This window comes from Podarcis erhardii, assembly GCF_964252035.2.
Source record: "Podarcis erhardii genome assembly, chromosome: 4".
NCBI classification, from domain to species: Eukaryota; Metazoa; Chordata; class Lepidosauria; order Squamata; family Lacertidae; genus Podarcis; species Podarcis erhardii.
The window spans coordinates 7242566-7260704 of NC_138508.1; the positions used below are offsets into that span (position 1 = coordinate 7242566).

The 18139-nt window shown below is 44.0% G+C and overlaps 1 protein-coding gene across 1 annotated transcript in view; it reads right to left on the reverse strand.

Annotated features, from left to right (window-relative positions):
• PGM2L1 (phosphoglucomutase 2 like 1) overlaps nucleotides 1-18139 on the reverse strand; it is a 37092-nt gene continuing 18953 nt past the window's right edge. The window contains exons 3-14 of the mRNA XM_081860426.1: nucleotides 17744-17850; nucleotides 13747-13831; nucleotides 12438-12521; nucleotides 9260-9453; nucleotides 8344-8533; nucleotides 8140-8237; nucleotides 5622-5802; nucleotides 3731-3824; nucleotides 3139-3268; nucleotides 2320-2509; nucleotides 694-827; nucleotides 1-243 (exon numbers count right to left, since the gene is read on the reverse strand). Coding sequence (XP_081716552.1) covers nucleotides 141-243; nucleotides 694-827; nucleotides 2320-2509; nucleotides 3139-3268; nucleotides 3731-3824; nucleotides 5622-5802; nucleotides 8140-8237; nucleotides 8344-8533; nucleotides 9260-9453; nucleotides 12438-12521; nucleotides 13747-13831; nucleotides 17744-17850 — 1590 coding nt within the window. The 3' untranslated portion in view covers nucleotides 1-140. The remainder of the gene's footprint in view (nucleotides 244-693; nucleotides 828-2319; nucleotides 2510-3138; nucleotides 3269-3730; nucleotides 3825-5621; nucleotides 5803-8139; nucleotides 8238-8343; nucleotides 8534-9259; nucleotides 9454-12437; nucleotides 12522-13746; nucleotides 13832-17743; nucleotides 17851-18139) is intronic.

The following is an 18139-nucleotide window of genomic DNA, read 5'->3' on the forward strand; positions in this document are numbered from 1 at the left end:
GGCATTCATATATATATATAGCATATATATAAATGCAAACAGGAGTTATCATCTTGGTTCCTTTGTTCCACATTACGCAGTGCATGGAGTGACTGCTATCACAGCCAATGGCAGCAGCAGCAGCAGCAGGAGGAGGAAGGCTACACCGAACGCCAGATTAGTCCATTCTTACTAGGCTCCAGAAAATTCTCAATCAGGGCATCAATGAGGTTCTGTAGATCCTCTTCCAGGAAGACCGTGTCGCTAAAAGGGAAGAGGAGTCAGAGGTTATTAAGATACCCCTCCACAATCCAAAATGCCAACTCACATTCTAAAAAGAAAAGTTCTATCAGACTTCCATTCATTTTCTTCATGCCAAAGCTACTCTGCTGTCACAGAATCATAGAACTATAGAGTTGGAAGGGACTAGGGTCATCTAGTCCAAACCCCTGCAACGTAGAAATCTTTTGCCCAATATGGGGCTTGAATCCACAACTCTGAGATTAAGAGTTTCATGCTCTAGCTATCAGAAGACCATGCATGCTCTGCCTGGCTGGACTTTGCAGAGATCAAGTGAGAAGTTGTGTCCAGATCAAGCCACAATGAGACACCTTCTACTCTCTAAATGCTTGGTTCAGACAAGACTGTTCACAGAACCACTGGCAGGCATAAAACCTAACTCATGGGAGTGATGACACAAACAGAATTCCCCACCTCTGTTCCGGTGGTGCGCACATCTCTGCATAATATTTTATCTTTGGTTCAGTTCCACTTGTCCGAAGGGTGGCGACACAGCCATTCTGAAAGGTGAAGGTGATCATCTGACTGTTTTTACTCACAGGCAGTACCTGCAGCGACAACAACAAGAGCAGCAGAATATCAGGAGAAAAATCATTGTGGAATTGATGTAGGGGTTCCTGCAGCCTCCCCCCACCCACTAATTAAATATCAAGTGCTCCAGTTAAGTGTTTTGTGGACAAGTTTCAACCCAAAGACTAAAAACACTGCATTATGATGGTGATAGTGATAGTATCTGTAGACCTGAATTTACTCTCTAAAGCACAGATGGCACGGTACAAATAAATCTGTCACATGTTCGTTGCTGTTCTGCGATTTTAAGTTACAGAATTGTGCAGATGAACCCATCGATGAACTAGTTAGACCTTATTCAAAGTATATACAACAGAATTTGTCAATTGCTGTTTATTTATAGAGAGGTTCCTTTGACTCTCAAGTTAGGAATGGTAAATTCCTTAGCCAGTTCTGGCAGGAGGAAAAAATTATTTGAACACTGCAAGAAGAGTCCTCCTAAAGGATTTTGAATCCAGTTAGCCTGTTTTACACCCCCAACCTTGTGCCCTCCAGATGCTTCAAAGTGCATCACCTATTGGCTGAGGCTCATGGAAGTTGTAGCCGAAGTCATCTAGGGGGCACCAGGTTGGGGAAGGCTGTTCTGTATATAGGCTAACAATTTCATATTCTGCTCTGAGGAATTTGGTGTCAGACTCAGTCCTGACCGGAGTTTACTTTTTGTTGAGGGAACATGGGATGTGGATGTAATTTTAATACGCAGGATTGTGATCAAAGCACACAGAACTCTGCACTGTGCTCAACTACAAACCAACACATAAGGCAGCTGAAGTTTATGTGAACCATCATAAGTATCTGCATGCCCATATGATCTTTTATGGGTTTCCTCCTTTAAGGTGGCAACTCACCTGCTGAAAGGTGGTCAGCCTGACAGAACCTAGGCCAGTGTGCCCCCAAGTTGGGTCTCCAACTGTTTTCGGACTACAATTCTCATCATCCCTTAACACTGGTCTTGCTAGCTAGGGATGATGGGAGCAGTAGTTCATAAAGAGCTGGAGCCCCAAGGTTAGGAAACACTGGCCTAGACTGAAATGACATACTCGCTTCTCTTTCTCAACATCCAAGCCTACAATCTACCATATTTTTCGCTCCATAAGACGCACCAGACCACAAGACGCACCTAGTTTTTGGAGGAGGAAAACAAGAAAAAAAATATTCTGAATCTCAGAAGCCAGAACAGCAAGAGGGATCACTGCACAGTGAAAGCAGCAATCCCTCTTGCTGTTCTGGCTTTTAGGATAGCTGCGCAGCCTGCATTCGCTCCATAAGACGCACACACATATCCCCTTACTTTTTAGGAGGGGAAAAGTGAGTCTTATAGAGCAAAAAATACGGTAATTACTGATTTCCTCCAAGCAACACCTCTGTTACTTGAAAACTCTGCAAAGGGTTGCAAGGCAAAAGGGTTCAGATTAAAGCTATTATGAGAATGATCTGTAAGAGCTTCCTAACAAGAGTTGCACAACTCACCGACTTCTTATTTGGCTGGCTGCTGTCATACCCAGTGGTCACATCCCGGATGTCCAATATACTGAAAGTGCCACAAACTGCTGGGTAAGAATTAGGCGATGTAAAGTTTCGGAGTCTTTCAAATATCCTTTTGATAGTAGGAGGATCATAACACAGGAAATACGAGGTTTTTGAAATGTGGTAGCCATACCTACACAAAAACAATATATAGTCAGCCATGGTAATCTAGATCTCTAAATTCTGTCACTAGGAAAAGAAAGGAAAGCTAAGCACAAACCTCCTTATCACTAAACGTATCTATGATGTCTCTACAAATGGTGGCACAGAAAAGGGATAAAGTAAGGCCCCGCCAGAAGTTCTTTTTCGAATGCTACCCTTTCAGCCACTTCCAACATTTCTGAGTTATCTCACAGGCAAAAACAGAGGAAAGACAATTCCTACTCTTTTCCATTCAGATTTATTTATGGAAAGCATTTTAACGTCACCCTTTGGCCAAAAAGGCTCCCAGAATAGCTTTCAAAAATCAGTGCCACAAGATACTCCCTACCTCACACTTATAATCTAAAAAGGCACAACACACAAGGGAGCAATGTGGAGGAGGAGAAAAGCAAGATCAAGCTTTAAGTTACAGTTCTAGTAATGACTAAACTTATTTTTCACCCGCTGGAATTGATGCAACCAGCTCCATGAGTAATTTCCGTGATGGAAAGTCGCTTTAACTGTCTTCAGCATTGTGTTTCAATGTTGTAACCTGCCCTGGGACCTCAGGCGAAGGGAGGGTAATAAATCAGAATAGCGATGATGATGCACAGAACTTACATTTTATATATTTCTGTTAGTTGGGATGCCAGCATTTGGCCCTTGGTATCTAGATAAGCAGCCATTTCTGCAATCACCACAGCTGCACTGACGCCATCTTTGTCTAGCACGGAAGTGCCACACATGAAGCCTGGAAAACAAAAATTTGCAAAACAGCATTTTGTTTTATTTTATCCACATGTCTCCTTAAATCCATCATCTTAACATTTCTGTACAACAGAACCAAACACAAAGAGTAGCTTCCTAGAAATTTCCTTATCCAGCTCATCTGAGCATCTAATACGCGGAAATCTCAGCTCCAAGTTGGTAGGCCTGGGGGGGTTCAAGTCTGTCATTAAAGAATAGGTCCCTTTTTACATCAAAGTGGAAGCAAAGTGGTAAGTGATCATTGTATACCCACCCCTCCACCCTGCATTCAAGGGATCTATTCAGAAGGTTATATGATGCTAGAACCAAACACAAAGAGTTTGAGAGTTAAGACCATGCAATGGAGTGATGGGAAACAACAGCCTGAAGGGAGAGGCCAGATTCTAGGACTGGGCTCTGGCCCCACCTTCTGCCTGGCATAGCACCCAACACTTGCTGTGCTTACCAATGGACTCTTCAAAGGCAAAAAGGACTTCTTTGCCGCTGTCCAGGAGGTTTTTAACTCTGCTGCCAATCGATTTGAAGCCAGGGAGTGTATCCTGAAAGACAGGAAGGTGCCTTCACTTAATACAGATCGTTCTCATGGAACATGCCAACTGCAAATTCACCAAGCTGCTCATTCCAGGAGGCCTTCTGAGAGCAACTCTCTTTTAAGTATGCAGTCCTGAGTGGGCTTAGAATTGCAGCCGGGTCACCCAAGATTGGGAAAAGGTTACTCAGAAGAGAGTCCTAAGCATGGCTCTAAATGGGCAAAAAAGGGTTCCTTCTTATATGCCAGCACATTGTAGAATGGTACCCAAATTAAAAATAGTCCTCTGGCCCAAGATCAGTGGTCCTGGAAGACGTGACTGAAGTTTCCTTTTCTCAAAAGTCTACCATAACGAAACAATTTCTTTTGACCATTAGAATAATTGTCTGCCCTGTTTAAACTGCACACAAGGACGGTGCTGCAAAACAGAAACTGAAGGCTTGAAAGGCCTAACAAACAAAACAGATTTTCTCAGAAAGATGCCACAGCAGCTGTGCTCCAGAAGGGGCACTAGAGGGCAGTAAGAGTTGCGATGATGAAAAGGAGTCAATGCTCACTCTACAGCTTTAATCATCTCAGCCCTTGCAATCTAGTCACATGGCACTCTATAAATTCATTATATATCACATTGAAGCTGACCAGAGCTAGGTAAATTGCCTGCAAGAAGCAAAAGACAGATGCTGCCCGAACCCAAACTTGTACATCTGCACACCATCTGGATCAACTTGATACTCCCCCCACAAAAATTTTATTCAGAGTAAACCCATTGAAATTAATGGATCTAACTTAAGTCTTCTACATTAATTTCAATGGCGTCTCAACTGTTTTCCTACAGCAGTTCTGTCGGGTCGTTACTCCAGAGTTTCCATCGCAAATAGAACATGCACCTGCAATGACACGGCTCTGGAGACTATGGAACATGTAATGCTCTTCTGTCCCAACTGGACAGATGAAAGATCTCGGTTTCTAACTCCTCTCGTGAACAAGCTTCATCTCCCAATCCAGCCTTGGATAGTGTCCCTTCTTCTGACTGTTGGATTACCGAGATGACAGCTAATTTTCTGCTTAGTGTGATGAAGAAGAAAGTGGCACCAACTTCTTCTTTAATACCACAGATGTAGTCGATACGCCGCACAATCAAACCTGTTTTTGTATTCTCTGTCACTCAATGTTTTAAATCCCGTTACTTTTGTTATCCCCATTTTCTCAAAGGATTCGCCAGGACGACATCCACTTTTATCTCCCCACCCCCATTTTATGTTGTTATTTCTATGTATATTATGCTATGGCCACATGGCTAATGCAATAAAATCGATTGAATTTCAATGGGTCCCCTCTGAGTATAACTTATTCCATGTCAAAGGCAGAAGTGAGGGGGTGCTCACTGCTTCTAACATTTTGCGTGTCCTTTAAAAAGACCTCTGAATTGCGCCCCAAACGCTCAAAAGTTTCCCCTTCTGCCTGGAGCTCCTTCCCAGAGCAGCTTCAGTTCTCTCCTTTAGCTCATAATGAATGTAGTAATATTCCATACCCCATCATGGTCAGATGCACCCTGTACAGTAGTATCTCGGGTTACAAACACTTCGGCTTGCAAACTTTGCCCCAGGATGAGAACGGAAATCACGCACTGGCAGCGTGGCAGCAGCGGGAGGCCCCATTAGCGAAAGCGCACCTCAGGTTAAGAACGGTTTCGGGTTAAGAACGGACCTCCGGAACGAATTCAGTTCCTAGCCCGAGGTACCACTGTACAAAGACGGCTGGGATTTACTCAGCCAAACCACAACCCTAAACACCATTCAGCTCTTACTTCAAAGTGAAATCCTTTTTTTTGTGAGATGGCCTTCAGGATCTTAGAGGAGACCGTGGTGGCCAGCATGTAAACATTCTTGACGTCGGCATCTTTGGAGCAATTCTCCTTCCAACAAGTAAACATCCACCACCCAAACAACGCTGCCAGCTCATTGCCAGTGAAGACTTTCCAGCGGCCACTGCAGGAGGAGAAGGAGGAGGAGAGCACCAGAGGTCAAAAGGAATACGCACAAGAATCCAAAACACAGAGGAACGCAGCAACAAACACAATGGCTGCTTTAAAAGTTTCTTCTGTGCAGAAGAGGAGACTTGTCCACCAGCAGGGCTTCTTAAACGGCTGCCTGTGGGTGCCACTACAACACTCCATCGTTTTCAGAACGGTCCAGGAAGCAGAGTTTCCCAGGTGACTGAAGCTCCTCCCCTGCACTCATTGAACTGTGGACTCATTCATTTGAAAGGGAATTTCAGGTTGAGGCTTAATTTTTCAAACAATTCAGACTTTGGCAACAGGTGATTTTTGTTTTTAAGTTATTGGATTTTTCACAGGATGGGTAAATTGAGATTTATTTATTTTTAATTGAATTTATAGGTAAGGTAAAGGTACCCCTGCCCGTACGGGCCAGTCTTGACAGACTCTGGGGTTGTGCGCCCATCTCACTCAAGAGGCCAGGGGCCAGCGCTGTCCGGAGACACTTCCGGGTCACGTGGCCAGCGTGACATCGCTGCTCTGGCGAGCCAGAGCCGCACACGGAAACGCCGTTTACCTTCCCGCTGGTAAGCGGTCCCTATTTATCTACTTGCACCCGGAGGTGCTTTCGAACTGCTAGGTTGGCAGGTGCTGGGACCGAGCAGCGGGAGCGCACCCCGCCGCAGGGATTCGAACCGCCGACCTTTCGATCGGCAAGTCCTAGGTGCTGAGGCTTTAACCCACAGCGCCACCTGCGTCCCAATTGAATTTATATACCACCCTGAACCCGCAGGTCTCGGGACAGTTCACAGAATAAAATCAAAATATGTAACCACAAAACATGTAATCAAAATATTATCATGATATAATCATAATATATAATCAAAATAAAAACAACCCAATAGGTGGATGTGGGAATATGGGCAGGAATCCTGATGACGACAACAATGTCCAGATGCTGCAAGAAACCTGCAGGTATGTGAATCACCCATCCCTCAACACAGACTTGTTTGGAAGTGGCCTGAGAACTAGCGGTGGAAGGAGAGGCAGGGAGAGTACTAGGAGAACTCAGAAGAATAAGTTGTGGCAGAAAAGTCTCCCAGTTGGAAGGTTTATGGAGAAGGAAACAAGAGGAGTAAAGAAAGAAAGAAAGAGAGGGAGATATATCTGGCAGAACAAGCTGGTAGCAAAGGGGAAATGAGATGGGCCAGGACAAAGAGAACAAGAACAGCTCCACATTTTTCTGCAATTTTTGCTACTTATAGGCACACTGGAACCTTTGGGCATTTCCCTAAGCACTCCCTGCTCGCAAACTGGGAGCATCCTTGCCAGTGCTTTTTTTCCTAGAAAAATAGGTGCCTGTACTCACCATAAAGTTGTTACAGTAAGTGCCACAATTTTTAACAACTACAAAAGAGGCGCTGGTACCAAGTACCCCTGAGTACCCCCTGAAAGAAAAAAGCCCTGATCGTTGCTGTGTACAGTATAGAAACAATCTAAGAGCTTGCTAACTGGAACGGAGCCATGGGATAATGGTGTGGTAGGGAGGGGATGGAGATGGTGGCAGAAGGGAAAACAGAAACCGGGCTGCTTTTATGCGTTGGTGCGGTGTATCTGTTTGTTTCTCTTCTGATGTGGCCTGAGAGAGGCAGGTGCAGATATATTCCTGGACTATAGAGGAATCTGAGGATTTTCATGTCCCTTCCAAGCCTTTAATTCAATTTCTTGGAATATCTGAAGCACAGGGAACTTCAGCTATATGTGCTTTTAGTGGATCTGTGGGTTAAACCACAGAGCCTAGGACTTCATTGAATCATAGAATCATAGAGTTGGAAGAGACCACAAGGGCCATCGAGTCCAACAGAAGGTCGGCGGTTCGAATCCCCACGACGGGGTGAGCTCCCGTTGCTCAGTCCCTGCTCCTGCCAACCTAGCAGTTCGAAAGCACCTCAAAGTCCAAGTAGATAAATAGATACCACTCCGGCGGGAAGGTTAACGGCATTTCCGTGCACTGCTCTAGTTCACCAGAAGCAACTTAGTCATGCTGACCACATGACCCGGAAGCTGTACGCCAGCTCCCTCGGCCAGTAAAGCGAGATGAGTGCCGCCACCCCAGAGTCGGTCACGACTGGACCTAATGGTCAGGGGTCCCTTTACCTTTACCTTACCACCACCCCACTTACAATTACTGGTGTCATTTTTAAAACAAAAGTTTAGATATTCAAACATTATTCGGTATGGGTCTGCATCTCAAGGAACACCCACAAGACTTGCCTGTCTTTTCCCCTTCACAGAGTAAACTCTCTCTCACACACAAACACACGCTTACTTCTTCTGCAGTTCTGCCACAGCTAATCTGTCTGCATCAGGGTCAGTTGCCACCACCACCCTGGCACCTTCCTTCTCCGCAAGCCTCAAAGACAATTCCTGGAAGAGGAAAGTTATTATTTTTACTCAACACAAAACAGCCAGTCGGTTTCGCCCACCCTTATTTACATACAGAACTGTTGACGAAATCGCCTGCCAAACTTACTAGCACAGATTCTCCTTCTTCAGGATTCGGACATTTTACAGTGGAGAAATCTGGATCTGGGTCTTTTTGTTCAGGAACTGGAATGGGAGGCTGAAAGCCAAACGCCTGAAAAGCCAACTGCACGTAGTCGTGCCCAACCCCATGAAAGGACGTGTGAACAAATTTCAAGCTGCTCTTTGTGTTCAGCTCCCTATAAAGAAAACAACACAATGGATTAATAGGAGACCTGCTGTTCCCAAAAGGTGATGTGGCATCACATGAGATGGTGACATGCCCAGACGCCAAAGCAGACATCATATAAAAACAGCTCACAGCACCTGTCCAGCATTTGCAGAATGAGCCAGGCTTTCATGGGACACTGCAACTAAAAATGATAGACATGGATGACCAGCAAATCTAATGTGGGATCAGCCGTTACCTTTGCCCTTCTCCTAGACTTCAAGTGCTCTGTCTGGTAAAGTTCTCTGGGTGGCTTACAGCAAATAAGGGGGGGGGGGCAAAGTAAATACAAAACTAAACATAAAATCTGAGGGAGGTACAGAAGGTGGCCGCATAAGAATGAGCCTTTTCAGTAGTGGCCCCTTCCTTCGTGGAATGTTCTCCCCAGGGAAATGTGGCCTGGCTCCATTGTTCTCAATTTTCAGGCACCAGGCTACATCATTTTTATTCAGTCAAACCTTTGGCAACTAAGTTTTCCTCTACAGTGGTGGCCATCTTTCAGAAGTCTTTGTCCAGAAAGGTGGTCTTATAAACGAAAATTTAAAAATACACACTCTTCTTCTGCTCTTCCCTGTTCAAATATCTATGCCCAAACCAAACTTTTGCATCTTACCTGCTTCCAATTCTGAACCTCCACCTTTGAGGGCTTCTAACATATGGAATTGATGCTTACATCAGTTGTGCTTTGATTTCTTACCTATGGTAACAGATCTTTTTCAGATCCTCCATGTAGCTTGCACAGATTTCCTTCAAGGGATCTCGCGTGAGAGGGCTGCTTTCTACCAGATTCTCATTCCAGGAGTCGTTCCACGGCTCAACACATTCTTCTATACACTTCAGGATTTCTTTGTCATGAGGAGATGTGATCTGAGCGCCATTTTCCCAGTATACCTAACGTGAGAGTTGGGAAAGGGTATGAATTCAACCACTGCAAGACCTCTGGGAAGGGTCTGAGCACTCCAAAATTTAAATGCCAAACGTTCAGCAACTATAGCACGAGAATGCATGTGGTGATGTTTAAATAAACATTCACATCTTTATTGATAAAGAACAATTAACGTGATGAAGGAATGATATAGTGGATTGTATAAAACAGTGGTATAATAAGGAGGCAATAAATCAGAAATGGAAGCTGAGGGAAGTCCAGGAGAATCATAGAATCATAGAGTTGGAAGAGACCACAAGGGCCATCGAGTCCAACCCCCTGCCAAGCAGGAAACACCATCAGAGCACTCCTGACATATGGTTGTCAAGCCTCTGCTTAAAGACCTCCAAAGAAGGAGACTCCATCACACTCCTTGGCAGCAAATTCCACTGTCGAACAGCTCTTACTGTCAGGAAGTTCTTCCTAATGTTTAGGTGGAATCTTCTTTCTTGTAGAGGGAGGGAGGGGGTGACCATGTGTAATATGTATGTTATTGATATGAGATGTTTTTAAATAATAGAAAAGAAAACTAATTTAAAAATTCTTTAAAAAAGAAGAAAAAGAATGCATGTAGTGATGCAAGCTCTACGAGAAAAGTGAGGAACCTGAGGCCTAGGGGCCAATGTGGCCCCTCAGCCATCTATACTTGGCTCTCAGAAGTCTCACCAGACCACGGCTCCTTAGAAGCCCTCCTCAAGTGCTTCTGTCCAGCTAATACCTCCTGCGTGCCTGGAGAGAAATGTGGGTGGGTGGGCTTGCAGGGCTAGACTGTAGCCTACTGTAAGAAGCTAAGCATCATATCTGCTGTTCTGCCTGCTTTGACTTCATTTGGGCTGAAAAAGCCTTGATCTATAAAATGCAACAGCAGCACACTTTTTCAAAAACGGTGCTGGTATATCACTTTTCTATGTAAGTATTCTCCACTTGGTTTGTATTTTTGAAAACAAAATTGAAATGATCAATAAACATACATGCTCATTTAGCAATACAGAACTAAGTTCCACTTTGGAAAGAACTCTGAAGGGCAAATAAGTCAATATTTGATAGTCTGATGTATCAGAATAATAAAAAGCTGTGGTTGGTGTTTTATTATCCACTTTTAGAAATTCATAGTAAAGACAGTAATTAATTATATCAAAAACCAACTTTTACTCTGCATAGATCCACTGAAATCAACAAACCTGTTATTTATAGCCATTAAGTTCAATGAGTCCGCTCCAAGTAAAAGTTAGTTGAATACAACCCTAGTATTTGTAAAGGCCAGGGGCTATTTGGAAAGAGAGGGTTTCCTGTTGCTCTGTGCTGCTCATTCAGGCAGGCTCCCTTTAAAATTGTGTTAAAATGATATCTGATGGCATGGAAATGCACCTACAATGCCAGCTTTCAATACTCTGGGGGTGTCAAAATAAAAAGTCTTTTCACCAAAGTGTGAAAAACTCCCTTCACTCTCCCTTGGAGGGTATTTTCACCCAACATCATCCTATCAGCAGAGCTTGGCAGATGGACCAGGCCAAAGGTCCATTTAGCCCAGCATCCTTGTTCTTACAGTGGACAGGGAAGTTTTTAATGTGTGACATTTTAATGTATTTTTAATCTTTGTTAGAAGCTGCCCACTGTGGCTGGGGAAACCCAGCCAGATGGGGGGGTTCAAATAATAAATTACTATTACTATTACATCTGTTTGTCTATGGGAAGCCTGCAAGTAGCATTGAGCTCTCCCCACCTGCAAGTCTCAGCAAGTTTTAGCAGACATTTTACATATAAACACAGAAAAAAGAACAATTTATTGCAGGGGTCGGCAAGGTTTACCTCGCCTGGGCTGGTTCACTCCAGTGGAGATCCCTCTGTGGGCCGGATTGTGCGCGCCCACAATTTCTGGCGTCTGCGCGGACATGATTTCCGCCATCTGTGCATGCACAGGCACAATTTCCGGCGCCACGGAAGAGAGGCCCTGCACCGCGCTGCACCAGTTTAACGCAGCGCGTGGGGACTCACCAAGCAATCTGTTCGGTTCGGGGGCGGCTAGTGGGCCAGTTAAACAACCCCCGTGGGCCGCTTGTGGCCCATGGGCCTTAGGTTGCCTACCCCTGATTTATTGTCTGCGCAAACCAGAAGGGGCCAAAGAACCAAAGCAGAAAGCATGCATTTATTTTCATTAAAAGGCAATTATTCCACTAACAGAACATACAGTATGTGGTGTTCCATTCTTGAGCATTTCCCATAATATTACAGTCTGGAAACTTCCTGACATCAGGTCAGACCACTGGATCCATCCACAAGGATGGAAGAATGAGGAAACCCCGACTAAAGAACTACGACAAGAGAAACTGATGGACTATGCAGAACTGGCAAAACTGACACATAAACTACGGGACAAGGATAACTGTGACTTTAAAGATGAATGGGAACCTTTTACAAAGTATTTAAAGAGGCAACAAAGTGAACTGGACTCCTTGGCAGGCTTTGAATAAACACTCACAAACTTTTTATTGATAATAATCAGTCAGATAAATTAAGGATTTATACAATTTTGTAACATGCAGAAAATAGCATCTATAGAGAAACCAGAGATTGGAACTGAGGGAAGTTGGGGGGGAGGGGGTTGTTTTATGGGGGGGGGGGAATTAAGGATGATATGTTTTGTTTATATTCCATCCATATATATATATATATATATATATATATATATATATATATATATGACCATTGAATCCATCTAGCTCAGTACTGTCTACACTGACTGGCAGTGACTCTTGAGGGTTTCACACAGGAGTTTTTTCCAGCCCTAACTAAATATGCCATTGGGGACTGAATCTAGGACCATCTGCTCTACCGCTGATTTAGGACCTTTCCCCAAACAATTACAGCATCTAACACAGATCTTTTCTTAGACTCTTGATTTAAAGGATTGTTAACAGCTAGCAGGCATCTAGAGAGTTCTCTGACGTACCTTGTAGCCATTGTCTTCCTTACGGTTATGGGAAGCAGTAATCATCACCCCAGCTACAGCTCTGAGCTGCTGAACTGCGTAGGGCTGCAAGACAAAAACCACATTCACTCTCCAGCATGCCAGGATTTCCGAAACAGCCCAGATAGGAACTCAGGATATTCCAAGCGTCTGGACAACTGATGCAAGAAGAATATGTGGACCCTTGAATGACAGCTGCCATTCAGTATGACCTTTGAGTTAAGCAGCGTTTTTGGCTTAACATTGCTATTAAACAAAAGAAGAATCCCTAGATATTTCCCAAGTCATATCCTCTAAACAAGCAAGTTATTATAAGTGCTCAGAGCTGTTCATAAGATTAGTGCCAAAGATACAGGAAAATCAATATGCCTAACTGAGCCCAAGATGGTTCATTCCAATGATATCAAAAGGCCTGAAAACATGTTCATCTCTCTCTGTATTGCACCCAAGGCTGCAGTCCAGAAAGCCCCAGGCAGATGAAAGCAAAGGCTTCGGGTTTTGTTTCTAAGCACAAGCCACGCCACACCCAAGGGAAGAGTTCAAACGTCTACTGCGCATGCTGAGATGGGTTGGAGCCCAGGATTTTGACCTTTCACAACTCTGGAAAGCAAGTGCTACAAACGGTAATAATGGTAATCCATACATTTGAGGAGCACATCTGCCATAAGTCGAGATATGTTCAGTGGGCAGACCTTCTGTAATGTTATTTGTGCAATTTCTGGTATGAGAAAGAATTGCAGCTCCAAGAGACTTCCAGTAACACATATTCACACCACACCCCCATTTAATTATTTATTTGATTGATCAAATTTATACACCACCCTTCATCCAAAGATTTCAGGGTGGTTGGCAAGATAAAAATACAGGGTAAAAGCACAAAATAAATAGTGAAAACAAAAACAAAACAAAAAAAATAACCCCCAAGCATCTGATATATACATGTCGATGTTGCAACAGGTTTCAAATGGTTTTGAAACAGGGGTTCAAGTCACCTATTCCGACTCTAGCAAAGGATCACCAGAGGATATATACCGGTAATTTCATCAAGCCAAGGCCTGACATTATTCAGAATTCTAATTTCTACTTTAGGTATCAAGCACACCACTGCTCCATTACCATATGTAAATGCTAGCCCTTACAGCAAACAAACTGTGATCAATCCAAACATTCATTTCTTACCCCAGGGACTGCTGTGCCACAACATTCAATAAGGGTTCGCTCTGGAGATGTGGATCCAGTTTAGAACCTGCTGGCCATGTTCCCAATAATAATAATATAAGGACGGACTTACCACAAAAGGAGTGGGAACATATCTTGAGAACAGGTAGACAGGTACACCCTTAGCGAGCAGGACTGCTGCTGTGAGCTTTGCAAGTCTGTGGAAGACAAAGAATGATAATGCGGCTCTCCTGTCCATTGCACTCTGCCCAAAATCCTAAGACAAGACAAATTCCCATTTCCTTTTTTAAAAGAAGAAGAAGAAAGTGGCAAATGGAGAAATAAATGGGTAATGTCACCTGACCCAATGTAGGGCAGCTAAGGGTAGCTTCCCTGTTAAGAATCATTATGAAAGGGATCAAGAATAAACTGCAAATATCACTATGCTTTTATAGGCATCTATAGTATTGATCTATAGTATCTAAGTATCTAAGGGACGCGGGAGGAGCTGTGAGTTAAACCACAGTGCCTAGGACTTGCCAATCAGAAGGTTGGCGGTTCAAATCCCCGCAATGAGATGAGCTCCCGTTGCTTTGTCCCAGCTCCTGCCCACTTGGCAGTTTGAAAGCACGTCAAAGTGCAAGTAGATCAATAGGTACCGCTCCAGCAGGAAGGTAAATGGCGTTTCCGTGTGCTGCTCTGGTTCACCAGAAGCAGCTTAGTCATGCTGGCCACATGACCCGGAAGCTGTACACCGGCTCCCTCGGCCAATAAAGCGAGATGAGTGCCGCAATCCCAGAGTCAGCCACGACTGGACCTAATGGTCAGGGGTCCTTTATAGTATTACCACACCTGGAACACTATGCACAGTTCTAGTTGCCACATCTCAAAAAGAGGATATTGTAGAGCTGAAAAACATGCAGAGACAGGCAATCAAAATAATTTGGAGTCTGGAGCTACTCTCACACAAGGAAAGAGCGCACCGTTGGGGGCTTCTTAAGGTGCGTAAGGGGAAATATGACAGAGAAATATAAGATTGTGCCTGGTGCAGAGAAAGTGGATAGAAGAAGAAGAAGAAGAAGAAGAAGAAGAAGAGGAGGAGGAGGAGTTTGGATTTGTTTTTTTTTTTTTTAATAATATTTATTAAAATTTTCCAATTAATTACAAATTAATAAAACATCCAATTTCAAATCTTTTTCCAATTACATCCTTTCAGGACTTCCCCTTCCCTCCCCCCCTTGTATTCCAAATCTCTCAAATGATCTCAACAAGTTCTTCTCCTCAATTCAAACTTGTTATCCTTAACCCAATTTTTTTTTTTAAAAAAAAAACAACAACATTATTTTCCATTCCCCTAAAATCGGCTTATTCCCACCACGAGTTCCCCACTTTAGAATACCATATAAATGTATATAGCCTAAATAAAACATAGTTTACGCCTTTAAGGATTCCACATTTCCCACCCCCCCTTTTCCCGGTTGCGTTCCCAATGTTCCTCAATGTCCGATATTTCCACGTCTCTCTAAATCATAGTCCTTTGCCAGTCCTCTTTAATTTCGAGTGTCCAATCATGGAAGGATTCTGTCTCAAAGAGAGGCCCATTTTTTCCATCCAGATTTTTATATCCAGGAGTGAAAAACTCCAAATTATAATCCTTAAGCTTGTCAAATCTGGATGTCCCAAATGTCCCCACTTTTGACTTGGTCCAATTCTTGTTATTTTGTTGTTCTTATTGATCAGACTCCTCTTTCTATTTCTTTCTGTCCCTGTTTTCCTGCACAAATGTCCTAATTCCAAAAGTTAGTTCCTTTACAGAGGCTTGTTATTCAGAAACAAAACATTACGTCAAGTTCCTTTCATTCCACAACAGATGATTCCATTGTCTTCTTCGATGTAGTGGCCTCTGTAGTCATAATAATGTTCCATTTCTGCAGTTTCCCAGGAGATAAACAGTTCAGTTCCAATTTCCAGCTAAAACTTGTAATATCCCTCGGCTCCTCTAGGTGGATTGCAAAAACTGGGTTCTCTTCCAGATCGCATCCATTAGCCCTAGTAACTTTGTAATCCTTATTTAAAACAATTTGTATCCAATTTATAACAAATATAACCAGCAAAGTCCTTGTAACATAGTCTCTATCTTATTTTCCGCTTTGACAGCTCTTTGACAGCTGTCAAAACTTGCCTTTCTCCTCTCCAAACTCCGTCATCGATCGCTCCCGGGGTTCCAGGGGGGGTTGTTTTTAAGTCCGAATTCTACTTTCCTCCTCCAGCTCAATCTCATATTCTTCACTCGTGAGGTTAAAAACTTGCCAAAATGATGTTACTCCGATCTTAGTTATCAGATCCTTTGCTTTGATCCTTCTACAATGGAGGGGGTGGCTGACTTCCTTTTTTGCGCCTCCCCCGCTCGCTCCGAAATTTTTAAAATTTTTATCCCTCTTTTTAATCCAAGTTCCAATTACTTACAGGTTGTTCTTTTAGGTCCGAATTTTCAAAGGAAGAAGCCAGCGCTCTCCGCCGAATGGCATGCGGCTTCGCACGGCAGGGATAGCAGAGGACTCAAAACACCACGCTTCTCCCCGGCACCCGATCCGTAGCCTTTAAAAAGGCTCCTTCACGAGTCGGGAGGGCGCTGACGGTGTCAGCCGAGTCTCCATGTCCACGGCCCCCGTGGCCGTGGTTTTTAAGGGTCCCCGCATCGCCGGTGCGGTAGGACCCAGCCCCTGCCGTGCAGGCTCCCTCCGGAGCTCGGAGGGAGTCCGCCATTCGGCGATGGCGCCGACCCGGAAGTCGAGGAGTTTGGATTTGATATCCCGCCTTTCACTCCCTTTGAGGAGTCTCAAAGCGGCTCACATTCTCCTTTCCCTTCCTCCCCCACAACAAACACTCTGTGAGGTGAGTGGGGCTGAGAGACTTCAGAGAAGTGTGACTGGCCCAAGGTCACCCAGCAGCTGCAGGTGGAGGAGCGGAGACGCGAACCCGGTTCCCCAGATTATGAGACTACCGCTCTTAACCACTACACCACACTGGCTCTCTCCCCCTCATCTAATTTTTCTCCCCCTCATCTAATAAGACTATAATTTGGGATCATCTAATGTAGCTGAATAGTGGGGGTCAGTTCAGGACAGAATACAGGGAAGTCCCGCTTGATGACAATCAACTTGGACAGCTTTAAGAGGGGATTAGTCGAATTCATGGCGCAAAAGGCTATCAACAGCTGCTGGTCATGGCAGCAATATGCCACCTCCAGGATCAGAGGCAGGCAGCATATGCCTCTGGACGTGGCACTGGGGAAAGAACAGCAGGAGGGCTATGCTGTTCATGTGCTACTTGAGGGCTTCTTGCGGGACAATGTGGGAAACAGAATGCTGAAGCAACTAGGCTTTTGGTCCAATCCAGCAGGGCTCCTCTTGTGTTATGCTTGAGACGGAGAGCTGAGTCAGCATTCAGTTCACTGGTACAAACACCTATCATTTGAGTTGCAAGGCGAGAAGGAAGCTAGGCTATATTCCTTATACTATGTTTGTCTGCACTCCAAATCTACTATGGTTCTCTCACTCTCCCTCCAGGGGGCACAATATGATGTCTGTAATGTGCCAAACATGGGACATATCTGCTCTCTAATTCTAAACTACTGAAACTCAAAGAAAATACAACAATACACACACACTGCCAGAAGGTCTCTCTTGAACTGGCCTCATATTAAATAGTTCAGTGGCTTTTGAGAGAAGTTTTTAAAGCATCAGGAAGGCTTGGGCAGAGGTTCTGCAAATCTGCCTGATCCTAGGCCTTATCTGTAGGACCTGACACAAATTATGCATTTAATGAAAAGAGCTAGGCCTGTGCAACAGGTGTAATGCCTAAGTATCAAATCCATGGCTTGAGTTACTCTGTGCCTGACTTCAGCCACCAAACTGCCCCTTATGACTGAAATGAGATCTGTAATGTGGCAGAACGGAGACTACGCCTTTGTGACGCTTTCAGATACAGACGTTCACATTCAAAAAGAACTGATATATAGTCCATGTTTCTTCTCATCTTCAAATTTTAAAAGTTTGATTTCTGCTTAGTGCAAAGGGGTCTTAGTCATTCCATGGCAATCTTGTTTCTACTCCCAACAAAGCCCATACCTTAAGCTGCTGCAACTGCTGGTTATCTGGCCTCGAGTATCATATCCAACAACAAAACCACGTTGCTTGAAGTCTGGAAACGATTTCTCAAGGTATTTATACATCCCCTGCAGGAAAGTAAAAAGAGAAGTCCCATGCATGAAGCCTCCTAGTTGATTAGGTTTTCAGACCTTCCCTATTCCACTGGCACAGGGAAGTTGTAATAAAGAATTCTCTGTCCCAATTACGTAATCTGAATTCGTCATGGTGGACAAATTATATTATCAATTAGAGTTGTTTCCTTCTTTATTGAGCAATCTCAGGAGAAGCTATAGTACAATGTTTTCTCATTAGTAACTTCACATCAGTCCTGCAACGTTGGCTACACCAAGTTAATTACCCAAAGCCTCCTGGTTG